Source organism: Diaphorina citri, unplaced genomic scaffold, assembly GCF_000475195.1.
Source record: "Diaphorina citri unplaced genomic scaffold, Diaci psyllid genome assembly version 1.1 scaffold2237, whole genome shotgun sequence".
In the NCBI taxonomy this organism is placed as follows: Eukaryota; Metazoa; Arthropoda; class Insecta; order Hemiptera; family Psyllidae; genus Diaphorina; species Diaphorina citri.
This window is the reverse complement of record NW_007379662.1, coordinates 5,146-31,995: the sequence shown is the minus strand read 5'-3', so window position 1 is coordinate 31,995 and position 26,850 is coordinate 5,146. Positions and strand designations below refer to the sequence as shown.

The 26,850-nt window shown below is 40.6% G+C and overlaps 3 protein-coding genes across 3 annotated transcripts; 1 reads left to right on the top strand and 2 right to left on the bottom strand.

Annotated features, from left to right (window-relative positions):
* The first annotated feature begins 1,142 nt into the window (after positions 1-1,142).
* On the top strand, positions 1,143-2,216 carry LOC103518538 (protein transport protein SFT2-like). The gene is made up of 2 exons (XM_008483614.3): positions 1,143-1,227; positions 1,670-2,216. Exons 1-2 carry the CDS (start codon positions 1,190-1,192, stop codon positions 1,950-1,952), a joined length of 321 nt encoding a protein of 106 aa, XP_008481836.2. The 5' UTR covers positions 1,143-1,189; the 3' UTR covers positions 1,953-2,216.
* A 175-nt stretch (positions 2,217-2,391) lies between these two features.
* On the bottom strand, positions 2,392-26,493 carry LOC103518537 (protocadherin-15-like). The gene is given in 32 exon segments (XM_026830299.1): positions 2,392-2,454; positions 2,811-2,910; positions 3,391-3,665; positions 3,933-4,135; positions 4,499-4,854; positions 7,200-7,300; positions 7,447-7,524; positions 7,590-7,673; positions 9,195-9,269; positions 9,305-9,337; positions 9,716-9,790; positions 10,383-10,486; positions 11,104-11,121; positions 11,554-11,700; positions 12,587-12,659; positions 13,446-13,595; positions 14,259-14,327; positions 14,736-14,906; positions 15,028-15,318; positions 15,651-15,726; positions 15,728-15,791; positions 16,496-16,790; positions 19,072-19,212; positions 19,627-19,739; positions 20,223-20,225; positions 21,512-21,589; positions 21,953-22,076; positions 23,204-23,353; positions 23,683-23,820; positions 24,335-24,529; positions 24,648-24,716; positions 26,308-26,493. Coding segments are annotated over 32 exon segments (4,071 nt in total). The 5' UTR covers positions 26,467-26,493.
* Positions 20,595-21,212, bottom strand: LOC113471280 (cadherin-99C-like). The gene is made up of 2 exons (XM_026830298.1): positions 21,085-21,212; positions 20,595-20,780 (listed from the first exon to the last, which is right to left on the bottom strand). The coding sequence occupies exons 1-2, from the start codon at positions 21,181-21,183 to the stop codon at positions 20,613-20,615; spliced, it is 267 nt and encodes an 88-aa protein (XP_026686099.1). The 5' UTR covers positions 21,184-21,212; the 3' UTR covers positions 20,595-20,612.
* Positions 26,494-26,850: the final 357 nt, after the last annotated feature.

Genomic DNA, 26,850 nt, shown 5'->3' with positions numbered 1-26,850 from the left:
AATGTCAATTTAAAAGGTAATTATTTGATGCTAACTATAAAAAATAATAGTGCTTATTTTGCTGCCCGAAAAGGGCTAAAGAGTCCATTTACCCAAGCAGTAAGCTTCCAATATTACTGTGGTCAAACTGGCAATGTTTTTGAGAAGGACGATTCCGAATTTCGTGTTAATAAAACAACTGCTACATTAGACCCGTGTGGTCTGTGTCGTAGCATGCTCATCCCGTAGTATGTCTCCCATCAGATGGATGAGAAGAGACACAATACTTCCCATTTAGGTGCTGGGTCAACACGAGAACGCCAGAAAGTAACTCGTTGAAATCGAATCGAAAAACGAGTACAATTTTTTGGTCGATGTGAGATTTGAACCCGGGACCTTCTGCATGGCAAGCGCATTTGTGCTAATCGTGTCCTCAAACAGGCCCCCAGGTAACCCCTCTGCCGCAGCTATTGCACGTTCAATAGCTGCGGCATTGGGGAAATCAAGTAAAGACGGACACAGAAAGTAAGTACGCCTCTGCTAATCCTCTTCCTCGCTGCTAGTATTGTCCATCATGGCAGACCTTCCACTTGTATTGGGCTTCAACTCGGCAAAGTACTTGAGAAGATTTACGTACGCTTTCCGTGTAGCTTCTGACAGACTGAGGTCTGACGCACAGAATGACTTGGTCACCTTATTGCAATAGAAACGTACGAATACGATAGAGGTGGGCGCTCGGAATTCGTTCGCAGGGGGCATCTTTTCGGAAGTCATGCTGATTGTGATATCCTTGTCAGCACAGAATCTGAGAAAGTAGAAGAGGTATGAGTAAGATTTGGATTTTTAGGGTTCCCTGAGTTCAAAAAGTGAAAAGAGAGCGTTTGCGAGCCACTGTTCAGAAAGAGAAAAATATTTTAATCAAGCCAATAAATCAGCAGATAAATCAACAGGGCAAAGTCTAGAAACCGTTTGATCATAGCTGTATTTAGATTCCTCTGTTGTAAACACATAAAATAAACAAGACCTTGTTTAGACTGCTGGGGTAAAGGGACTTTGTTGTCACATTCAAGCAGGATAAACAAGGTTCATTCTTTTCTATTATATTCTTCAAGTGCAAGAAGTACCTACCTATGTGAATTTATTGAGGACCTAAATAATACTTGCCGCTCTCTACTTACCAGTCCTTGTATTCAAAGCCCGCAAGTTTGCCATGTTGTTCACTCTAGCAAGTTTGTTCTTCCTATCTAGGTAAGATTTTTTTTTCCATTCTTTGATTAGCATATTCAGGATAAAGGTACATAATACATTTAGTCTGTAGGTGGAATTGTAATTTAAGAGTGGGCAGAATTTTACCCAGTTCTTAGGTAGTTTGTTATGGTTTCATGTTGATCTTATCATTCAGTCCTACAAATCTCTCCTTGTTACAAACAAAATTTCTTTACAGCTTTGGCTTCCTTTGGGGACCCTGGATTCATCTGAAACATTTGAGGTAAGATTTTTTTTTCCATTCTTTGATTAGCAGTATTCAGGATAAAGGTACATAATACATTTAGTCTGTAGGTGGAATTGTAATTTTTGAGAGTGAGCAGAATTTTACCCATGTTCTTAGGTAGTTTGTTGTGGTTTCATGTTGATCTTATCATTCAGTCCTACAAATTCTCTCCTGGTTACACACAAAATTTCTTTACAGCTTTGGCTTCCTTTGGGGACCCTGGATTCATCTGAAACACCTGTTCTCTCGGGAAAAACTCCCATTTTCCCTCTGCTATGGTTCAACCCTTATCGGTACTCTGTACTGTGCCATGTGGCTTCACTCAACTCCTCTTACTGTACTGCTGGCTGTGATGCAAGTGATAGCTCTCCTGTGGTTCCTAGTAAGTTATATTCCAGGAGGTCAGACAGGATTGTCATTCTTTACCCGGATATGTACGTCGGCTGTGAGTAGCTCTATGTCTAGTTCATTGCCGATATGAATATTGAGTATTATTGTGTAGGAATTGAGAATTATATGCTTACCACCTCTTAAGTACTTCCTTTGAGGAGGAGATACAGGTGTACCTATTACCTACACTTGAAATGAATGAAAGTGTTTGTGTCAGGGAGAATACCTACCTATTTTATTTATTTAAATAATATTTAACAAAACATTGGATACCTACACCAATAATCCAAAACTATTATGATACCTACTTACCTACAACATTGTAGGTAATATCCTGTATTGTGTTCTGTAAGGCATTAGGTAGGTATAGCTAACAGTAAAGAGTAGGTATGCTATGAATATTTTTTTTTTATATATATATTAGATTGTGCCAATCTAGGTTGTTTTACTTTATTAGCCTACTCCTATAATATGTAGACATTAATATTAGGTAACTAAGTATCAATTATTATCATTCCTAAATAAATCATTTATACACCATTGAGATCGGTGTAATCTTCTTCTCCATCTATGGGGACACTCATCTGTAGAACCTGCAAGGGAGAGGAGAGGCCAATGAAATGACGAGCTCAAATAAAAATGTCATTACAGTACATTGAAGTGGGGTTCTTTTCGGACGAAATTCCTGTGTGCGGAGTCCAATATGGAGGACTATTGCACCCCAAAATATCTTATCTACACCGAGAGAAAGGTTTCGGTGACATCGATTGTCGGCCGGCCGATTATGTGTGGACACACCTTTATAGCATGTTTCTACTGACCTGTGTTTCGTACTCCTTGAGGTTAGGTTCTACGAACACATTGTCATAGGATCGTGGCATCATGTACATCTCGATTGTCGGCCGGCCGATTATGTGTGGACACACCTTTATAGCATGTTTCTACTGACCTGTGTTTCGTACTCCTTGAGGTTAGGTTCCACGAACACATTGTCATAGGATCGTGGCATCATGTACATGCGATTCATTCTGTCCTTGTACGCTTTGTACCTGAAATGAGAACATCCAGATTTTTGTTAGATTTTCAACTACCAATCTATTGCCCACCCCAATGATTCAAGTATCCTGTCCCAAAGAAGAAAATTTAACGTCTGTCAGAACATTGTAAACACATAAAATAAACAAGACCTTGTTTAGACTGCTGGGGTAAAGGGACTTTGTTGTCACATTCAAGCAGGATAAACAAGGTTTACTCTTTTCTATTATATTCTTCAAGTGCAAGAAGTACCTACCTATGTGAATTTATTGAGGACCTAAATACCAAGCAGGATAAACAAGGTTTATTCTTTTCTATTATATTCTTCAAGTGCAAGAAGTACCTACCTATGTGAATTTATTGAGGACCTAAAGACGATAATAATACTTACATGTCGACAATAGACTTGACTTCTATAAGGCTGGCCATGTCTATTAGAAACCGTTTGAACATATCTCTATTTAGATTCACCTAAATAAGATAATAATACTTACATGTCGACAATAGACTTGACTTCTGTAAGGCTGGCCATGTCTATTAGAAACCGTTTGAACATATCTCTATTTAGATTCCTCTGTTGTAATACTCTGTCCATAATATGAATCACATTGCACTCTGGATCAGTCTCTATCAAATGGAGTTTGGATAGTTTCACACCAGAGGCTTTGGTCGGATTGATTATTTTCGATTCCAGTACAGATTGTACAACCTTCATGTCATTCTCAACTTCAGCCTTGTTGTTGTAAGAAAACTTGAAATCTTTGGGGATCTGAAATTCAGACAAGAAATATTTAGAGCTTAGCTAGTTCCCACTTGTCATTTAAAAAAAAAAAAAATCTTTTGTACCTAGGTATCTTTTTTTTTCAGCAAGGTGTAAAATCCTGCATAAAGATTAATACCTGAGAGGTGTTCTGTAGTATAACTAACCCTTAGAGCTCGATTATTATGTGGAAAAAATCTCAAATAAATAAGGATGAATACTGCCTTGTTTACAAAGGTAAGTTCCTTGACCCCTACACCACCACAGGAAGCTTACCTCAGCTTTGATATTTTTTTGTCTCTCTATCAACTCAATCATTTTACTAGCACATGCATTTCGGGCGTTTTTCACCGATCTCTTGGTGGCTTCAACTTTCAGATTGTCGACTACACAGCGAATGGTGTACAACTTGTTGTGTGGTTCTCCAGATTCGTTCATGAGCATAAACTGCATGCTTAAGTTATTCATCAGGCACAGACCTGTGGAAACAATAAAGTTCAGAATTATTGAACAAATGGAGTTAGTTCCAAGTTTCAACTTCGTAATTTTTCATGTAGGTAGTTTGTCTTGTTAATCTGTTTTTTTTTTTTTATTTATTTATTATTATTATTATTATTATTATTATTTTTTTTTTTTTTGCTGTTAAATGTTATCCCATCATTTTTTTACTTTTTTTTGTAGGTATTAGGTATTTACTTTACTGTTATCAACCTTAAATAATAGATAGGCAGATGATAGTAAAAAAAAGTGCCTATGATTTTTTTTTTTTTTTTTTTTTTTTTTTTTTTTTCCACTAACAGGACAGAATAAAGAGGAATTATTATTTTTCAAGTTATACTTACAATTTAATTTTTCAAGAACATTTTTATCAGGACCACCATAGGTTCTCTCTATCATAGTATCAAATCTGTTGGCCTCAAGGAACTTTTTCAAATCTGGCTTATCTGCAGCTAATTTTATCAGGATTTTCTTAGCAGCATCATGTTTTGCTTCTCTTTTGGCAACTCCATAGCCAGTCCCCACATATTTCCCATTGAATGCACTCACTTCATAATGGAACAAACTTACGGTCGACAATGGATCAGGGAAATATGGAGGCAACTCTGTGTATACCGGTTTTGTACCATTCTCGTTTTGCAAGTACTCGAGTAACAGTACTCTGGGTGTCTTCTCCATGGTGATTTGTTCTTGAGTGAATCTGAAGTACAGGAAGAGAGTAATTGGAGGAGTGGTAATTATTCAGAAGGTACAACAATGATAAAACAAAGCTGCTTTTTGTGTTTTAACCTAGCCCTATAATAACACTGGTCACTGCTCATTTTTGAAAGCTCTCTTTTGCATTAGATCTAGCATCTGAACTACACAGTAACACTGTTCACTGTTCATTTAGGAAAGCTCCTTTATGCATCAAATTTTGGTAATTATGCAGAAGTCAAGTCCATGGAAAAGTAAAGCTCCTTTTTGTATTTAACCTAACCCTATAATAACACTAATCACTGCTCTAATTGTGAAAACTCTTTCTTGTGTTTAACCTAACCCTATAATAACACTGGTCACTGCTCATTTGTGCCAGTTCCTTTGGTAGCAATATTCCACGGACATGACTTCTGCACAAGTAGGTACCCAAATTTTAATTGTCATGGCATCTGAACTAGTAACAGTAGTAACCAGGATAGGAGAAAGACAGTCATTTCAGGAACAAGCCTTGGCTATTTATGATAAAGTCAAGCATGGTGTGGGAATCAACCCTGAAGCCTAAAGTTACAAGGCAGACAAGCTAGTGATGGGCCGAGTGAATGATTTTACTCGAGCGGACTCAAGTTTGACTTTACTCGAGTCCACTTGATTATTATTTTGTTCTACTCAAGTAGAATTTTTATCATTTGGTGCAGAAATCCGCTACAACTGCTACGAGTGGAAAAAAAAAATTCTAATTGAGTTCTCTGACCCAAATCCACTTGCCACATATTATTGCAACATACAGTTCCTACTTGAGTTCTCGAGTAAAAATATATTTGTCAGAAAAACTATTTGTTTGAATGAGTTGAATGATTCACTACCCCCCTTTCCCCTCTTGCCTCTTAGTCCTCTTACTAGATGATGATGCAAGAAGGAGAACTGAAGAGGGGGAGGGGTATAGTGGTATACCTGTGTGCTGAGTGTTTCTGAACAAAAACCCAAATATCATTGATCTGCAATGCATACTATCATTATTTTATCATTACTATCCACTCGCTTGCCTACTTGAGTAAGAAATCGTCGCGGTGTAATTTCCAGGAATAAATATTCAACTCGAGTAATTTCTATTCGAGTTACAACTCAAGTTGGAAAATAATCGAGTTGAGAAATCTCACTCTAGTCCCATCACTAAGACAAGCTACCCTCCAAGCTAACTAGACTGGTTGAGGTGAGCTATGTTGCCCAATGCATATGGTTAGTATCCAGACTCAATGGGCAATTTCTGATTCAAGATACGAATCTGAGCAGGGTGTAAAGTTAATATCACTCTCTTGTCTCATTAAAAACAGACGCCGCAATCAAAAAGCCCTATTCCTACTAAAGTGCAGGCCACACTTCAGTCAAGTATTGTCAAAATAGATCAGTTGTACCTGATTAGCACGAAAACTATCAGGTAGACTATCTACACCCCGTATTCCAAATTTCGATCAAGATTAATTATTTCGATAGTCGAAAAATTGATCATTAAAAAAAGAACCTATTTTAGCCCAGGATATGACAGTAGCGTAAGTCATCAATATCACTCTCTTGTCTCATTAAAAACAGACGCCGCTGACGCCGCAATCAAAAAGCCCTATTCCTACTAAAGTGCAGGCCACACTTCAGTCAAGTATTGTCAGAATAGATCAGTAGCACAAAAACTATCAGGTAGACCTAACAGGCGGACCTGATCAAGTGTACCTGATAGTGAGTGTCTGGCCTTAGAGGATAAAAAGAAGGTTGGTGAAACCCAGTCTAAAACGATTGACTTCTTCTTCTTCTTTTACTACGTCTTTTCCCACTCAAGTGGGGTCGACATATTGAATCAACCTCTTCCATGCGCCTCGGTTTTGGGCGTGGGTGACTTCCAACTTTATCAGGTAGACCTAACAGGCGGACCTGATCAAGTGTACCTGATAGTGAGTGTCTGGCCTTAGAGGATAAAAAGAAGGTTGGTGAAACGCAGTCTAAAACGATTGACTTCTTCTTCTTTTACTACGTCTTTTCCCACTCAAGTGGGGTCGACATTTTGAATCAACCTCTTCCATGCGCCTCGGTTTTGGGCGTGGGTGACTTCCAACTTCTTGACTATTATAGACGACCTGATCAAGTGTACCTGATAGTGAGTGTCTGGCCTTAGAGGATAAAAAGAAGGTTGGTGAAACCCAGTCTAAAACGATTGACTTCTTTTTCTTTTATTTCGTCTTTTCCCACTCAAGTGGGGTCGACATTTTGAATCAACCTCTTCCATGCGCCTCGGTTTTGGGCGTGACTGACTTCCAACTTCTTGACTATTATAGTTCGGTGGTTGTTTCTATGGGTGACCTGTCCAGGAGGTAGTTGTATGCTAGTTGATGATTGTTGAAGTCTTTCTTCTCCTTGAAAGTGACATTCTCATTGGTATGGCTCAGGTTTCCGTTTCGGATCTGGATGGAAAAAGACATAAAAATAATATTAAACTAAAATTTTCATTTGTTGAAAATTAGTGTTTCGGTGAACAATGAAGCTCTGTTGACTATTATAGTTCGGTGGTTGTTTCTATGGGTGACCTGTCCAGGAGGTAGTTGTATGCTAGTTGATGATTGTTGAAGTCTTTCTTCTCCTTGAAAGTGACATTCTCATTGGTATGGCTCAGGTTTCCGTTTCGGATCTGGATGGAAAAAGACATAAAGACATAAAAATAATGTTAAACTAAAATTTTCATTTGTTGAAAACTAGTGTTTCGGTGAACGGGTTGAAGTCTTTCTTCTCCTTGAAAGTGACATTCTCATTGGTATGGCTCAGGTTTCCGTTTCGGATCTGGATGGAAAAAGACATAAAAGTAATATTAAACTAAAATTTTCATTTGTTAAGAACTAGTGTTTCGGTGAACGGTAAAGCTCTGTCAGGAAATGTGTCCTCAAGAGGCACCTAGCTTTGCCAGAAAATATGCCCTTTACGTGTTGAACATCTTCACCAAATTGGACTAACCATTCGGGAGTTATACGGGAGAGATTCTTATAAGCTTAATCCAACTTTTGAGGCTATTTTGTCCGTATACCTAAGCCTTAGAGTGGTCTTTTGTGTAAGCTTTAAGAGTTATAAGGGAAGAGTTATGATTAATTTTCCGTGGCGAAGCACCCGCAAACTACTAGTTATCTATGGAGCTTACCTGATTGTTATACATGGGATTGACCCGTGGTAGTGTAGCATGGGAGGGTATACTATTGTTGTACATATTTACATTAGGGTGGGGGTGTCGTGAGAGAGTGTGAGAGCCTAGCTTATTTGAGATTTTGACCACATAATAATGGAGCTCTAAGCTCTAAGGGTTAGGTGGTAGAAAACGCCTCCGGCGTTAACCTCGCCTAGCGGTTATCTTCCACTCAAGAGTCTATTATTATTATTATTATTATTATTATCAGCGATAATATAAGAACTTCACTTACCTAGTATCTATGTATTTATGTATGTAGGTAGATACGTATGCTCGGACTAACTACCTGAATCCTATTCTGTCTTTACGAAAGATTTCTCAATCCGAAAGTCGCGTTGTAATTTTCGCTTGAAAACTAGCTCATCGTTCTTATAGTGAGAAGCCCTTGGTGCATTTGGACCTCTGGTCCTGGTAGAAGTAGATATGTATAAACCAAGTGCCTCCTCTAAGTCGAGATCTAGTGTTTTTGGCACATAAAGATTTTATTTATTTAATATACCTTATTTATACTGTCGGCTAAGACTAAAAAGTCCCATTATGCCAACAGTTTAAACAGGCCTCATTTATTTTCATCAAACATAATTAAGTACATACATAGGTTTAAAATTGAAAAGGATGGAGAAAATTATAAATATAAAAAAGATATTAATGGTAATAGTCACAAAAGATCACAAAACTGTCACAAAAGATCTAACCAGGTCGCAGTGACCAAGGGCGTTTATTAAAGCCGATGGCCCTACCTTTACCTCTAACCAGGTCGCAGTGACCAAGGGCGTTTATTAAAGCCGATGGCCCTACCTTTACCAATACCAATACCAATACCAATAGCCACCAAAGAGGTTGCCACTAAAGAAGATTAACCAAGGGAAGCGTTTAACTTACCAGTCAACGTATCTAGAATACTTGTTTGTTAAACTGGCGGGTGTTAAATAAAGCTTACCTTGACATCCATGAGTGTAACTCCTAGCTCATGCTTATCTCGTGCCATGGCTCCGTAGAATACTTGTTAAACTCTCGGGTGTTAAAGCTTACGTTGACTTGCATGAGTGTAACTCCTAGCTCATGCTTATCTCGTGCCATGGCTCCGTAGAATACTTGTTAAACACTCGGGTGTTAAAGCTTACCTTGACTTGCATGAGTGTAACTCCTAGCTCATGCTTATCTCGTGCCATAGCTCCATAGAATACTTGTTTGTTAAACTGGCGGGTGTTAAATAAAGCTTACCTTACTCGACTAGACCGAACTTGCCACTGTCCTTGTCTGTCGCCTGAGGGATGAAGGGGAGAAACAAAGATAGTAAAGGTAATCCATCGTTCGTAGTTTTTCCTCTACAACTACCTGAAAACGGCTTAGTCTGTGGCGTATAATGTCTCTTAGTAGATATGTGAAACTGTTTTGACTTGGCAGGGCGGAGCGCTACCGTGCTCCTTAATAGGGAAAGAAAGTGGGGATTTTTGTGTAGATTGCCGAACTAATGTGGAATGTGGAAGCTTGCCCGAGAAGGCCCTTAGACTTGTTGAACTTGTTTCACTTTTATTTCGAAACATTCCGGACTGCTGGTCGGAAGATGACATGCTTGTTATTTTTTCGGACAACACGATTTTACCATTGATTGTTAAACTGGCGGGTGTTAAACAAAGCTTACCTTGACTTGCATGAGTGTAACTCCCAGTTCATGCTTATCTCGTGCCATAGCTCCGTAGAATACTTGTTTGTTAAACTGGCGGGTATTCTCCGGGTATTCAAAGTCCTCAAGAGGCACCTAGCTTTGCCAGAAAATATGCCCTTTACGTGTTGAACATCTTCACCAAATATCACCAAAATTGGACTACCCGCTCGGGAGTTATACGGGAGAGATTCTTATAAACTTAACCCAACATTTGAGGCTATTTTGTCCGTATACCTAAGCCTTAGAGTGGTCTTTTGTGTAAGCTGGAATTATCATTAAGATCGACAACTTGGATGTTGATTTGAGCCATGGACCGGCTTGGGTTAACCAGACCTGAGAGAAAACATGAGATACATGAGATAGATTAATAGTAGGTCAAGTGTCTAATATGCTAATATATCTAAAAAGATTATGAGGATTAAAGAACGGTTTGCATAATCAGCGATAATATAAGAATTTCACTTACCTAGTATTTATGTATGTAGGACACTCTCATTTAACACTTTGCGTGCCAAGCCAGATTCAGCGATATTTCCGTAAAGCGTGAGAGTGTGACAGTGATTTTAAGAAAAAAACCACCGTCGCCTGTGAGAGTGCAACAGTGACTTTATGGTAATGTTAGTGTCGCACACTAGCATGCGACGCGGCACGCAGTGTTAAGAGGGTATTCAAACTGAGGGGAATTATCATTAAGATCGACAACTTGGATGTTGATTTGAGCCATGGACCGGCTTGGGTTAACCAGACCTGAAAGAAAACATGAGATACATGAGATAGATTAATAGTAGTACAAGTGTCTAATATGCTAATATATCTAAAAAGTTTATGAGAATTGGAGAACGGTTTGCATAATCAGCGATAATATAAGAATTTCACTTACCTAGTATCTATATGTATTTATGTATGTAGGTACCTACGTAAAGTACGTATGCTCGGACTACCTACCTGAATCCTATTCTGTCTTTACGAAAGATTTAATCCGAAAGTCGCGTTGTAATTTTCGCTTGAAAACCAGCTCATCGTTCTTATACTGAGAAGCCTTTGGTGCATTTGGACCTCTGGTCCTAGTAGAAGTAGATATGTATAAACCAAGTGCCTCCTCTAAGTCGAGATCTAGTGTTTTTGGCACATAAATATTTTATTTATTTAATATACCTTATTTATACTGTCGGCTAAGACTAAAAAGTCTCATTATGCCAACAGTTTAAACAGGCCTCATTTATTTACATCAAACATAAGTACATACATAGGTTTAAAATTGAAAAGGATGGAGAAAATTATAAATATAAAAAAGATATTAATGGTAATAGCCACCAAAGAGGTTGCCACTAAAGAAGATTAACCAAGGGAAACGTTTAACTTACCAGTCAACGTATCCCAAACATAATTAAGTACATACATAGGTTTAAAATTGAAAAGGATGGAGAAAATTATAAATATAAAAAAGATATTAATGGTAATAGTCACAAAAGATCACAAAACTGTCACAAAAGATCTAACCAGGTCGCAGTGACCAAGGGCGTTTATTAAAGCCGATGGCCCTACCTTGAAAGACAAGATTCAGAACATCATTACCTATTATTAGCGGTTCTATCACCTAGGAAGACAATAAGATTCAGAACATCATTACCTATTACTATAACTAGCTGGTCTGACTGGGGGAGCTTACAGGGAGTAGAACAGCTCAGTCTGGCTGTAACCTTTAATACCATACTGAAGTTTCCTTTCTTAAAGAAATAGCAAAAGTCGAGTGCGAAGGGCATCCTCACGTAAAATTTTGTAGCCAAAACCAAATGTCAGCCCAGAGCAATCACCCTCTAGTGAGGGCTGATTGAGAGAACGCCTATCCACGGAGAAGCGTACAGTGAGGTTGTATTCGGGTGCCATTTCATAGTCCAAATCAGGCCTCGTCAGACGAACTTCGCAGTTCCTGTCAGCTGTCACGTTCACTTGAAATAGATCTGTGGAGAAAACACACGTTGCGGTCACCTTTAACGTTTTCAACGGGTTACTTTCGGGTGTTCTTGTGTTGACCCAGCACCTAAATGGGGAGTATTGTCTCTCCTCTCGCCCGTAACATGCCCATCCCCAATTTTTTGTCGGTGTTGGGATCTTTTGCATGGCAAGCAAGCGCGTTACCATTTTGGACGATATGACCGCAAAATTTTGAAGTTGGTGCATAATTATGTAGCTCATGCATTTTGAGCGACACAGTCACACGAATGGAATCTGGAAATCAACGTGAATCGTTGAGGAAATAGAGAGTCATCTTTATAATCCTATTTTTTTCCGAAAGCTTTTGCAACGAATGAACGAAGTGCTATATACGTAGTAATTCAAGTCTCATAATTTTTCAAGTAAATGGAAAGAATTGTTGGATTTTCCTTTCGGAAACTGAGAAGATTTCCTCTCTTCCCCTTTCTCCTGTTTTGGTTCTTTTAAAAGGAAAATACGGGAATTAGTTCAACTACTAGATGTTGTGGTAGCATCTGTACTAAACCATTGGATATCCAAGATGGTACATTCTCAACCATTGAAGATCAAAGTTTCAGTTTGCAAAAGGTAACTAGTTCCGATTCCATTTCCCAAAAGGAAATTACACCTAGTTTCAAAACATTTTCGACACTCCTTCTTGTAAGTAAATACAGCTATAGCCAATAGGTTAGTTTACTTACCAGCTGATATCGTGTGAGGTCCTCACGGTCCAGCTTTCTGATAACAGAGATGACCCCGGCCAATTTTCGACCAAAAATTTCCTATCTTAAAATACTCCCCATGTAATGAGGAATCATTAAAAAGTGTCCAAAAAATGAACTCTGATAACAGAGATGACCCCGGTCTTATCACCAATGACAAACTGTCTGAGGTCATTTCCAGAGCTGATGGAATAGGACACTGGGTCATTTTCTGGATCCACAGCCTGGAATCAAACAGAACATGGTCAAGTTGAGCAGTTGTACCACTGAAGGAAGAAATTTCGAAACCCCACCTTCCTTACCTCGTATATGTAGATAACTCATAACAAATGACTTGGATCTCAGCATCATAAATTGATTTTGGACTATGTCCCCACATAATTACTAAGCTGTATCCACACATAGTCGACGACCGTCGATAGATGTCGACTGAAACCGTACACTGCCTTGACAACATAGATTCACCTTGTCGATCGATGACCGCCGACTATGTGTGTACACAGCTTTAGGCCTGAAATCGGCCCTAAAAGTCAACTGAACCATCTTTTTTACCTACTGTGTTTGGCCAAGAGGTCAAGTCAAATTTTCACACCAAACTTTTTCATCCTTGGGTAGTGGTTCATTGTCCGGCCTAGGTGGAGTAGCGGTCAAGGCGCTCGCTTGGTTAATTAACAGAAGGACGCGGGAGTCGCGTCGTCCACTAACATCGCAGTCCAGTTTATAGTTCTCCAGAACCAATTGAACTTACGAGATATGGTTGTAGGGTTTAGAAGTGTATTTTGTCCAACCGGACTGGAACAGTCGCGTCGTCCACTAACATCGCAGTCCAGTTTATAGTTCTCCAGAACCAATTGAACTTACGAGATATGGTTGTAGGGTTTAGAAGTATATTTTGTCCAACCGGACTGGAATGTTAGAGGACGCCATCGCCAGTGGTCTTTACCTACATGAGGGCTGTAGCTGGACTGTCTAATAACCTTGCGTAATCCATCCATTATAAATCAACTTACAGTGGCCTGATACTCCGGATTAACACAAGCGCTATCCTGCACCACGCAGCCCTGGTATACGAATGAAGGATCTTGGTCATCTTCATCCTTGATGTTCACTGTCAGAGTAGTTGTTGAAGAGAGACGCTCGTTTTGATTCCTGGCACGATCCTGGAACATGAGAAACGAATGGGTTAATAACACGGAAAACAAGTGAAAATCTTAATGATATCAAAGACCTAAGGCAATAGTGATAAATTAAATTATTTAATTTAGGAGATTGAGCTGAGTCACATCGAAATTTCGATGGTTCTTCTTAGAAGCCCAATCGTTTCCTTTGGTTTTTGTCGCGAATTGATCATTCTACGCGACTCTTCGTTGCAATCGTTTATAACGTTACATTATTGTAAACGATTTTTAATAGATAGGTACCTATGAGTACCCAATCCCGAGCCTATAATAACTCTTTAACCTGATTTTCCTTCCATCTCTTTTCATGCTCAGTAAATTTTCGCCAAATATTTCTATCCGCTTTCATGCTTGATAAAATTTTCACCAAATATTTTCCAATCTAAAATATTGTTTCACCTAATCTACTTCTTGATCCAGTGATTTTTCATCTCCCTGGTTTAATGGTTGTGGTTCTCGAGATAGAGCGATCAGTGTGTGAACTATGAAATGTGAACTGTGAATGGATCTCGTTCTTATAATATAAGATTTTTAAGATAGATTAAGTTGGTTTATGAATTCAAACTACCTATATTTAAAGTAATTTCAGCAACTTTTTTTTTTAAACAGTTGCAGTTCAAACCCCTGGTTTGACATTTTTTTGGCAGCGTCCGTGTTGTTATCCAGGAGCCGATACTCGACTAGACCGAACTTGCCACTGTCCTTGTCTGTCGCCTGAGGGATGAAGGGGAAAAACAAAGATAGTAAACGTAATCCATCGTTAGTAGTTTTTCCTCTAGAACTACCTGAAAACGGCTACTTAGTCTGTGGCGTATAATGTCTCTTAGTAGATATGTCAAACTGTTTTGACTTGGCAGGGCGGAGCGCTACCATGCTCCTTAATAGGGAGAGGAAGTGGGGATTTTTGTGTAGATTGCCGAACTAATGTGGAATGTGGAACAAGCGTAATAACCAAGCTTGCCCGAGAACGCACCGAGAAGGCCCTTAGACTTGTTGAACTTGTTTCACTTTTATTTCGAAACATTCCGGACTGCTGATCGGAAGATGACATGCTTGTTATTTCTTCCGAAAACACGGTTTTACCATTGATTGTTAAACTGGCGGGTGTTAAATAAAGCTTACCTTGACTGGCATGGGTGTAACTCCCAGTTCATGCTTATCTCGTGCCATAGCTCCATAGAATACTTGTTTGTTAAACTCTCGGGTGTTAAAGCTTACCTTGACTTGCATGAGTGTCACTCCCAGTTCATGCTTATCTCGTGCCATAGCTCCATAGAATACTTGTTTGTTAAACTGGCGGGTGTTAAAGCTTACCTTGACTTGTATGAGTGTAACTCCTAGTTCATGCTTATCTCGTGCCATAGCTCCGTAGAATAGTTGTTTGTTAAACTGGCGAGTGTTAAATAAAGCTTACCTTGACTTGCATGAGTGTAACTCCCAGTTCATGCTTATCGCGTGCCATAGCTCCGTAGAATACTTGTTTGTTAAACTGGCGGGTGTTAAAGCTTACCTTGACTATCATGAGTGTAACTCCTAGTTCATGCTTATCGCGTGCCATAGCTCCGTAGAATACTTGTTTGTTAAACTTGCGGGTGTTAAAGCTTACCTTGACTTGCATGAGTGTAACTCCCAGTTCATGCTTATCTTGATGGAGGGAACTGCGACAAGGATTCGAACCCCAGCCTTCGAGAGTATGAGTCCAACGCTGCATCATTGAATTTTTAACTGTAGGTATTTTATTTATTTAAATCTTTATGGCTGATGGAGGGAACTGCGACAAGGATTCGAACCCCAGTCTTCGAGAGTATGAGTCCAACGCTGCATCATTGAATTTTTAACTGTAGGTAGGTATTTTATTCCTTTAAATGTTTATGGCTGAATATGGAGTTTTGGGGATTCTGAATCCTGCCTTAAAGACCTACATCAGAAATTTTACGGAGATAGATTTTCTGTTCCGAGCAATAGTCGAACTCACGACCTCTAGAGTCCTGAGACTAGCTGACTAAATATATATACACTACAAACGAAGCATCTTACCTTGACCTGGGCCACCTTATAATCGGCCACATTCTCAGGTACTCTGGCTTCATAGTTGGTCAAATGGAATATAGGAATTATCATTAAGATCGACAACTTGGATGTTGATTTGAGCCATGGACCGGCTTGGGTTAACCAGACCTGAGAGAAAACATGAGATAGATTAATCAAGTGTCTAATATGCTAATATCTAAAAAGATTATGAGGATTGGAGAACGGTTTGCATGATCAGCCTCGGTAGCAATTCAAACTGAGGGGAATTATCATTAAGATCGACAACTTGGATGTTGATTTGAGCCATGGACCGGCTTGGGTTAACCAGACCTGAGAGGAAACATGAGATAGATTAATAGTAGGTCAAGTGTCTAATATGCTAATATATCTAAAAAGATTGTAAGGATCGGAGAACGGTTTGCATAATCAGCGATAATATAAGAATTTCACTTACCTAGTGTCTATGTATTTATGTATGTAGATACGTATGCTCGGACTACCTACCTGAATCATAGGCGGTTCTTGCCTAAATTTTTGGGGGGGCTTGATTTTGAAGGTACACCTTCAAAATTTTGATTTAACTTAATGGTCTTATCGTCCCGAAATCAAAGAGAGAAGGAAGACAGGATAGGAGAAAGCCAGCCGTTCCGAGAACGAACATTATCCCATCAGGGTAAAAGTGGCGAACTTTAAAATCAGAAAGACTCTTTCTGAGTACAACTAAAAAGGAAGAATAGATTCGTAGAAACTTAACACATCCTTTAGGGCTGTTTGCCCCTACACCTAGGTCTCTGAGAGGGCTTTTTGTGTATGGAGTTAAGCAACTAGAAAGGAAGAATAAATCAAGAAACTCCGTCTCACCTGTTGTTTCTCATAATCCAGCGCCTTGTTCGTCCGTATGTCTCCCGTGTTGGCGTCCACCACGAACGGTATATCCTCCGGGACTGAATAGTACACGACGGCGTTCTGCCCCTCATCTGCATCCGTGGCGTGCACTCTTCCCACCGCCAGACCATCCTGACCCTCCGGGACTGAGAACTCATAGGGGAGAGATTGGAACTCGGGATTCTTGTCGTTGATGTCGGTTACTCGGATGTTGACAGTGGCGGTCGACGAGAGGCCGCCCTCGTCCTCTGCCTTGATCAGCTGGGGAGGGGGGAAGAAAATGAAAGAGTTGAAATTAGGAAGCAGCTCATAATATTCGTTTTGGACGATGGTCTTATCGTCCCGAAATCGAAGAGAGAAGGAAGACAGGATAGGAGAAAGCCAGCCGTTCCGAGAGCGAACATTACCCCTTCAAGATAACATCCGCCCCGGGCGGGAGTTGAACTCGCGGCCTAGCGCTTACAAGGCTGACGCGCTACCCTCCAAGCTAACTGGGCTGGGTCAAATTGATTTCCAACTTCTGGGATCTTACCCTGACGACAATCTCGAACTTCTTCATTGCGGTCGAGTACTCAAGCGGATGGTTCTGTCTCACCACGCCAGTCTGCGGGTTGATGGAAAAGTAGTCGCGGAACGACGGAGGGGACCAAGCTAACTGGGCTGGGTCAAATTGATTTCCAACTTCTGGGATCTTACCCTGACGACAATCTCGAACTTCTTCATTGCGGTCGAGTATTCAATCGGATGGTTCTGTCTCACCACGCCAGTCTGCGGGTTGATGGAAAAGTAGTCGCGGAACGACGGAGGGGATCCGCTCAGGAAGCTGTACATGATGGGGGACTGGATAGAGTCCATGTCGATGGCCTGGATCTTCTCCGGAGACACCGAGAGAACCCCGGCCAGAACGCCACTGGACACCTGGGAATGAGGAAATGGGATAGAGTACGTCTAATTATAGTTGGGTTGAAAGCCAACCTCAGTGGTGTAGTGGTTAGCACGGTGGACTTTGAATCTGGAGGTTGGTGGTACGAGTTCAAGTCAAGTCATAAAATTTAGCGTAGTACCTATGTTGAGCGGAGAACGACATTTGTGACAAGCATTCAAGTATGATTAACACAGATAAAAATTCCTCCTAAAATATTCCTACTTGGGTTGAAGACGTTGGAGGACCTCCTGAGGGACCTTATCCAATGTAAAGTAACGACTTCTGAGATAACTTCAGTCTTCAGAGCACCAAGAGAAATTGATCTTATTCAACGTTAAACCATCTAACTTCGTCAGTAAGGACGTTATCACACACAAAAGACAAAAGGTCCACTCTGAGGCTTACCTGTACGGGCAACCAGCCCTGAAAGGAGGGTTAAGCTGATACGAATCTACGAAGGACTTCTAACTTCAGTGTATTTGATACTCTTGTACACTGAATTTGGAAACGCTTCAACTATCTGAACTTATAAAAAGTACCTATCTATTATTAAGTATTACCAACAATTGGGTATATCAACTACTATTATACGGTCATTAGGAAAGTGAAAGTCCTCTGGCTCTTGCCTGAATACCTGCTGGGTGATTTCAAGATATTCGGCGGGATATCCTCTTCAAATTTTTGGTCACCGAAACAACAATGGGTTGACCGTCTGCCATTGCATATCCGCCAAAAGATGAGCCTAATTATATCGGTGGACCTATAGCCTATAGGTAACAATTAATGTTCTAGTTTGTTGATTTTTCTTTTGTCTTTTGAAGGAGACTGTAGAAATAGGTGAAAAGTTGACATTTCCAGAAGAACCAGAGAATAGGTAGGTAGGTAGGTATTGCGCGCGATTTTACAAATGTAGGTATAGGTAGGTAGGTATAGGTGCCTAAAGTGTAGGAATGCAGGTAGGTAGGTAGCTAAATAACAAATGAATCAATAAACAAATTTATATCTAAATGTTGAACCCATGGGGTACATAGCTATACATAGTACATACCGAGATTACCGAGGCACGTATTACCCAGCCAACTCTAAAACTGAAAACAGCGCAGTGTGTTTTCAGCTGAGCTGGGGAGGGGGAAAATGAATGAGTTGGAATTTTGAACAAGAACATTCAGAAAATAAAAATTTAGTGATAAGGTGTCACAAGTTCGGTTGATATTAGATGATAGGTTACCACAAGTCCCGTTAGAAGAACTCTCTTATTGGGTTATTTCCCCTGATTTAGGGTGTTGGAATGCTATATAAAGTGTCAAGCTTCCCGATATCCTGAACCTAGTCACTCGATTGGGCTTCCGGCACCCTAGTTTTTTTCTTAGTTCAGCTGTGTTTTGGAGGGGAGGTTCTACCCTTCCCTTCCTTTGTCATCAATCTGTTTATTCTGGTAATGCCGTCACTGGTCACTTCTGGCTTGATGTAGCTTCTCGAACTTCCTCACGAGGCTCAGTGTACCCCGAACCACAAAGCATTTGACCCTGCCGAGAAACGAACCCGGGACTTTTGGTTACCCTCTCGGTCAAGGACCTATATCTCTAGGACGTACCTGACTGGCCTTAGTTTACTTACCAGTTGATATCGTGTGAGGTCCTCACGGTCCAGCTTTCTGATAACAGAGATGACCCCGGTCTTATCACCAATGACAAACTGTCTGAGGTCATTTCCAGAGCTGATGGAATAGGACACGGGGTCATTTTCTGGATCCACAGCCTGAAATCAAAACAGGACATGGTCAATGGTCATGTTGAGCCACTGTAGTCTTTTAGGTCTTACTGGTTGTTGTTATAGCGGCTTCAGCTGTAGCCAAATGGTGATGGAAGAATAAAGAAAGGATATCTTTTTTCTGCCGTACACCGGGGTGATGGTCTCTACACTAGTACTCTAGCCATGTTTAATTGGCTCGTCCTGAACCACAGTCAACCATTGTGAGAACTTGTGCTTGTTCTTTAGAAGCAAAGAGAACCCTTTGAAGACTGCCAGCTAGCTAGTCTGGTTAGGGTTAGCTGTTCTCCTCCTTGTTCATAATCGCACAGCCAGACGCTAGTCTACTTACCGTAATGGTAGCCACAGTTGAATTAATGGAGAGGACGCGGGTTCAATACCAGCCGAGGCAAAAATACTTACCGTGATGGTAGCCACAGTTGAATTAATGGAAGCGCCTTCACTAACATTAACATCGTAAGTGTTCTGTTGAAACACAGGACTTCTAGTGTTGGGACCGGGGACTACAGAGACCTCTACAATGGTTTGACAAATTTTCACCAAATATTTTCCAATCTAAAATATTGTTTCACCTAATCTACTTCTTGATCCAGTGATTTTTCATCTCCCTGGTTTAATTAATAAAGAAGTGTTTCGCTCCTGAGCAATTAGGTTGAGACACCCACAGTTATGATGTCGCCTGACGGATCTGTTTCTAATTGTTCCTTGAGATAACAGCTCAAGCATTAAAACACAATCCGTTTTGCTTTTCCGTCGGTGTCTCTGAGGATGTTCCCATTTTTCCGATCCAATGTGTATTCATTTCTGGCTCATCTTAATGAGACTGTCCTTTCAGTTCTGGCTGAAAATGATTAGCCAGCGAGGCTAGCATGTTGAATGCACCAGTCCCCAGAGGATCTCTGTAGTTAAGGAACGTTGAGCGTGGTTGGTATCCGAATGGGTGACCAGCTTCGCAATTGCGTGCTGCTAGCTTTTGACGGCCCCACTCAGGCAGATACCTACTTATACGTACTTACTTATAGATACTTTATAAATAACCGGAAATGGTTTTACTAAGGTAGGTACGTATTTTGAAGATGAAGTAGGTATGAACCCAACAATTTGAACTTACAAACAATCTCAAGGATGTAATGAGTCAATTTGAAGTTAAGTGTAAATGCATGAGCAGATACGAGAGACTTTTTAAAAGAACTTTGAAATAGGTACATAGGTAATTGGTTTTTCGTGTTCAAATATTAAAGGAATTTTGGTGTCCTATAGGTAATGTAGGACCTAATTCAAATGAGTGTTCTCACTACACAGGACACGATTTTCTGTTTCGAACGACACAAAAGTCCTGACTTCCTTAGGCAATGCACCTAATAATGAGAGTGTTCCCAGAATCCCACTTAGGCACGACACGATTTTTTTTCGAACGAAAAGTGGGAACGGGCCTTTACCTGATATTCGTTGTCTTGTTCTTTCCTCAAATCATCTCGTAATGTTAGAGTGCCCATGTCTGGATCAATTTGGAAATATCGCATCGACTTGCCTTTACCAATGAGCTCATATCGCACCTGAAACAGTCGGAAAAAAGTTAGGCGTGAGGGACTAAAAAAACGGACTAACAACAATACTTTTCCAATTTTCCATTCCTACTATAAGTACCTACGAGTATACTATGGAACTATGGAATGTAAAAATGGCACAAGAAATCTGCAAAAATATTAATCTGTTCTGTCATTTTTGTGATAATCTGTGCTATAAACTTTTTTCTTGGACCTAATCAAAGCTTTTTGTACACTACCTTGGAACGTTTAATAATACTTAAAATGCGCTGTATCGTTTATTTAAAAGTTTCTAAAGGTTCGTCCACACTACCTTATTTCCAGGTGAGGTTCCGTCTGCGTCCGTAGCAATCAGACTCGTGATTTTGTTACCCAGGGGCGTATCATCATCCAGAGTGAGGGGGCGGGGCATTGTGATGAACACAGGGGCGTTGTCATTGCGATCCTGAGGGGGGAATGAGAGGATAATCAATATTTGTTACAAGTAGGCATGGGACCGAAATCAAAGAGTAAATTAATATAAAAAAAAATCTGGTGTGAACATCACACGACTTTCTATTACATTTGCGGAATACGTATTTGAAAAAAAAAGAAAGTAAAAAATAAAATAAAAAAAATGAAAATTTTTCTAAGTCCCGAGCCTGAGACGCCTACGGCGGCCAATTTTCGACCAAAAATTTCCTATCTTAAAATACTCCCCATGTAATGAGGAATCATTAAAAAGTGTCCAAAAATTGAACTTATGGTTTGACTAGACTTGCCCCCTGTGTCTGTGGCCTGGACTGTGATGCTGTACTGCTCTCCTGCTATCAACTTGCCTGGAAGACGATACGATAAATATTAAGAAGATGACCAGCGGCGATAGCACGTTGAATACACCAGTCCCCAATGGATAACTGAAGTTAAGCAACGTTGCACCTGGTTCATATCCAGATGGGTGACCATTTCGGTAATCACGTCCTGCTGGCTTTTCCCGGCCCCACCCAGGTTGAGTAAGGTTGATATGAGTAGACGGTTTGACACCGAATGGACAGTAAAACCTCCATAACTTATTTTGTTGGTAGGTTGACTATCGTACTGTCTAGTATACCCTCTTCTATGTTGTGCCGATATACATTTGTACAGCTTGAGACAAGCAGTAGGTATACATGGTTCTAAATTTAAGTTTCCATGAGTCTTACCTGTGGTTTCAATAACTCCAGATCTGGGATCAATACGGAACTTGTGCAGTCCTGTATTGCTCACATGGTAAATGCTGTAGGTGATCTCAGCGTTAACACCCAGGTCATTATCCGTGGCTTCAATCTGAGAAGATAAAACAAGATATCAAGTTATAGAGATAACTATCTATTGATTTGATTGAAAAATGAAGGTAACTGCTCTATGGTGCGTTTCCACTCACTCGGCATTTACCGATGGGCATGACAAATCGAAACAGATCATGCCGATCGGCAAATGCCAAGTGAGTGGAAACGTACCATTAGAAAATATGAGAGATGGTTGTAAATTGTACTTGGCATTTCGCCAGTTAGAATGTCAGCAGGAAATTCTCTTCCAAATTTTGCCCAACAGGGTAGTCTGGCTAGGGGACGTTAAGCAGAGAGTAGACTGGTGTCTAGCTGTGGGACTATAAACAGGGAGGAGAACAGCTAACCCTAACCCGTCTAGCTAGTTGGCAGTTTCTCAAAGGACAAAGGGTTCTCAGCTTTAAAGACCAAGCAAAAGTCCTCACGATGCCGATGGTTCACTGCGTTTCAGGACGAACCAATGAGGTCTGTTGAACCTCCTCATTTATTTGGGAGGGAGGTGGTACCTATGAAACAACATAATATCAGAAGGAACATTTTAATTTGATTACATTGACCACTTCTCTATTTTTTTTTTTTTTTTTTTTTTTTAAGAGGTTTGACAGAGGGAACTGTAACTCTAGGGTCTTATCGTCCCGAAATCGGAGAGAGAAGGAAGACAGGATAGGAGAAAGCCAGCCGTTCCGAGAACGAACATTATCCCATCAGGATAAAATCCGCCCCGGGCGGGAATCGAACCCACGGCCTAGCGCTTACGAGGCAGACGCACTACCAACTAAGCTAACTCGGCTGGCTACCCGCCTCCTCAGTCCTCACAATTAACCTTACCTATTCGTGGTAACGCGCTTGCTTGCCATGCAGAAGGTCCCGGATTCGAATCCCTGAATTGACAAAAAAATTGTACTCGTTTTTCGATTGCTAATATTTCAACGGGTTACTTTCTGGTGTTCTCGTGTTGAGCCAGCACCTAAATGGGAAGTATTGTGTCTCTTCTCGCCCATCTGATGAGAGGCATACTACGGGATGGGCATGCTACGACACAGGCCACATGCGTCTAATGTAGCAGTTGTTTCATTGCTACGAAATAAAAACGGCGGTGGAACACTCATCTTAAAAAAAACTCACCTTGACTATTTGGCGTCTAGCTTCCCCAGCCTGTATTTGTATGGGCGGTATCATAGGGAGTCGTGGAGCATTGTCATTAATGTCATTCAGATTGACCGTGAGGCTGACTGGAACGCTGGCCGCAGTACCTTGCTTCTCTCGAGCTATCACCTGTGAAGAAGAACAGAGGGGAATGAAGACTTTTTCCAGGCAAATATTGATCTCAGATAAAGGCAAATCACGTTTGTTTCCCTTCTTAATCTGTTTTCTTCGCCTTTTCTCATGTACAGACGGGGTCGGCATTTTTCATCAGCCTCTCAATCAGCCCTAACTAGGGCGATTGCTTTGGGTTGACATTTGGTTTTGGCTAAAAAATTTTCCGAGTGGATGCCCTTCGCACTCAACCTTTGCTATTTCTTAGGCAAGGGAAATTCAGACTGGTAGGTATACTCCCTGTTTCAAGTCCCCCAGCCAGACAGTTTTTCTCTTCTTAGTCTTACCTGGAATCTAAATTTGCCTGGATTGGGTGGGTCTCTATCCAGATTCTCCTTGCTGACAACCAGGTAGCCTTCAGGATCGATGTCAAAGAAGTTCGTGGTCAGCTCGAACATGTAGGGAGGCTTAGGGTCTTCAGGGCCCTGTGAATAGGTTGAAAGAAAATCAGGTTAGAAATTTATAGTTACCACACCGCGCCGCCGCGCCCTTTACAGGTTAATGGGGGTAGTTATGCCCTGGTTTTACCTAAATATCCGGTTATGGCCTCAAAGTCCCCTATATTTAAGGGCTAATGGGTAATCCAAACGTCCATAAATCTAAATTCTTTCTTCCAAAAGATTCGAAAGCAACTTTGGTAGATTTTCGACAAAATTTTGTTCTGAAATCTCTGAAATATAGTGGTAAACTTGATGTTGCCTTCTAAAAGAGTGAGGTCTTCCAATGAACGATAAACTTAAGCGCTCGCTGTGAGAGTATAAAGGTGTGTCCAAACATAGTCGATCGACGAGATAAACCTATGTTGTCGAGGCAGTGCGTGGACGGTTCAGTGGACGTGGATCGACGGCTAGTCGACTACGTGTGAACACACCTTAACAAAGAATAACTAAAAAATTTAGAGAATTAGAAAAGATAAACGAAGCATAACAAAGCACTCACCAGGTCTGCATCCGTCACAGTTAATCGCACCCGATTGCCCTCACTATCCACCACTTTGGTTCCAACCGGTGAGTTCTCGTCCACAAAACCTTCCACAGCCGAGGCACTTATCTGGGGAGGATTAGCGTCCACGGGCTTCACCTCGATCGTGAGCTTGGCCGTTGTAAAGCGGTGACTTTCGGAGATCTCTTCCGCCTGTGTGTGGAAAAGAAAGAATAGAAATGATTTATTGATTGATTAACAAAACAGCGGGTAAAACCCATGTAACAATGAATTGTTTAAGCCTGCCTCCAATAGGCTAGTTGAGATTAGCGTCCACGGGCTTCACCTCGATCGTGAGCTTGGCCGTTGTAAAGCGGTGACTTTCGGAGATCTCTTCCGCCTGTGTGTGGAAACGAAAGAATAGAAATGATTTATTGATTGATTAACAAAACAACGGGTAAAACCCATGTAGCAATGAATTGTTTAAGCCTGCCTCCAATAGGCTAGTTGACCGAACGAAATAAGTTCCAAGTTTCGACCATTTTAGCCTAACTCCATACACAAAAAGCCCACCATGAGGCTAAGAGTTTTAACCAGAGTCAGTATAGGTAGTAGTAGTGTTCTTATGAAGCTTGAGTATAAACCCCAATACTTGGGTACTCGTACAACATGCAAGTCAAACTTCAAATAAAGTTCATCAGTGCCAATCAGACAAAAACTCAGCTAGTTTAGGAAACATTTTTTTTTTTTTTAATTTTTATGATGGGTTTAAATAAATTCCAGAGAAACATTTTCCTATTTATTAAACATCCATACATATGTCAGTAGACAATCTACAACCTTCGCTGCCTTTTTCTTCATAAGTATTCTAACTTTGTAAAACGAAATTTTCTTCGAGGAACCTTATTTCACCAAAAGTATTTCTGTTTCCTTCACAGACTTATACTCCAAAGTGTACACAGATCTGCTGGCTGTGCCCGTAGTCAAGGGTAGGAAAACCGAGAAGGAGAAATTTGCCGGTGGTGACTTCACTACAACTGTGGAGGCTTTCATATCTGCCAGCGGACGAGCTATTCAGGTCAGTATGGAAAGAAGGAGAGATTACCTATTCTAAAACAGCTTCTAAAGTTTTTAAAAAGTTCAAACTTTTTAAAGAGGTCCCATTTCCCGAGAACCTTTAATTTTGCAGAGTTTCAATAATTTTATGTAGATCAAAAGTGTCCACGGGCCGGGTCTCGAGAAATGTACGGTTCGGTCACTATTGAAGTCCAAAGTTTGGAAAAATACCTATGGACTTCAGATGACTTCTAGATTATTGGTTCGAGTCTAACTCATAAAATGTACCTACCGAGATTTTTTTTTTTTAATTCACCGAGATGTAACGAGGTTCTGAGGAGCGGGGAACGACATTTGTGACAAGCATTTAAGTATGATTAACACAGATAAAAATTCCTCCCAAAATATTCCTACATGGGTTGAAGACGTTGGAGGACCTCCTGAAGGACCTTCCTTATCCAATGTAAAGTAACGACTTCTGAGATAACTTCAGTCTTCAGAGCACCAAGAGAAATTGACCTTATTCAACGTTAAACCATCTACCTTCTTGTCAGTAAGAACGTTATCACACACAAAAGGTCCACTCTGAGGCTTAGCTGTACTGGCAACCAGCCCTGAAAGGAAGGTTAAGCTGATACGAATCTACGAAGGACTTCTAACTTCAGTGTATCAAAAGGAACTGAGGCCAGTGGGTGGTCCAGCTACTGGCCTTGTGTAAACACCAAGTCGCGTCGTCCACTAACATCGCAGTCCAGTTTATAGTTCTCCAGAACCAATTGAACTTACGAGATATGGTTGTAGGGTTTAGAATTATATTTTGTCCAACCGGACTGGAATGTTAGAGGACGCCATCGCCAGTGGTCTTTACCTACATGAGGGCTGTAGCTGGACTGTCTAATAACCTTGCGTAATCCATCCATTATAAATCAACTTACAGTGGCCTGATACTCCGGATTAACACAAGCGCTATCCTGCACCACGCAGCCCTGGTATACGAATGAAGGATCTTGGTCATCTTCATCCTTGATGTTCACTGTCAGAGTAGTTGTTGAAGAGAGACGCTCGTTTTGATTCCTGGCACGATCCTGGAACATGAGAAACGAATGGGTTAATAACACGGAAAACAAGTGAAAATCTTAATGATATCAAAGACCTAAGGCAATAGTGATAAATTAAATTATTTAATTTAGGAGATTGAGCTGAGTCACATCGAAATTTCGATGGTTCTTCTTAGAAGCCCAATCGTTTCCTTTGGTTTTTGTCGCGAATTGATCATTCTACGCGACTCTTCGTTGCAATCGTTTATAACGTTACATTATTGTAAACGATTTTTAATAGATAGGTACCTATGAGTACCCAATCCCGAGCCTATAATAACTCTTTAACCTGATTTTCCTTCCATCTCTTTTCATGCTCAGTAAATCATTCTGCAAGTGAAGAAGACTGTGCAGAATCCGACAAAACCTGGCAAAGCATAC

What these genes read in the sequence shown, in the direction of transcription:
- LOC103518538 (XM_008483614.3), top strand. Translation starts at nt 1,190, where the DNA reads ATGTTGTTCACTCTAGCAAGTTTGTTCTTCCTATCTAG. An exon ending in AGTTTGTTCTTCCTATCTAG is followed by an intron (nt 1,228 to 1,669) that starts GTAAGATTTTTT and finishes ATTTCTTTACAG; the next exon opens with CTTTGGCTTCCTTTGGGGAC.
- LOC113471280 (XM_026830298.1), bottom strand. Translation starts at nt 21,183, where the DNA reads ATGCCCCGCCCCCTCACTCTGGATGATGATACGCCCCTGGGTAACAAA. An exon ending in GAACCTCACCTGGAAATAAG is followed by an intron (nt 20,781 to 21,084) that starts GTAGTGTGGACG and finishes CGACTGTTTCAG; the next exon opens with GTGCGATATGAGCTCATTGG.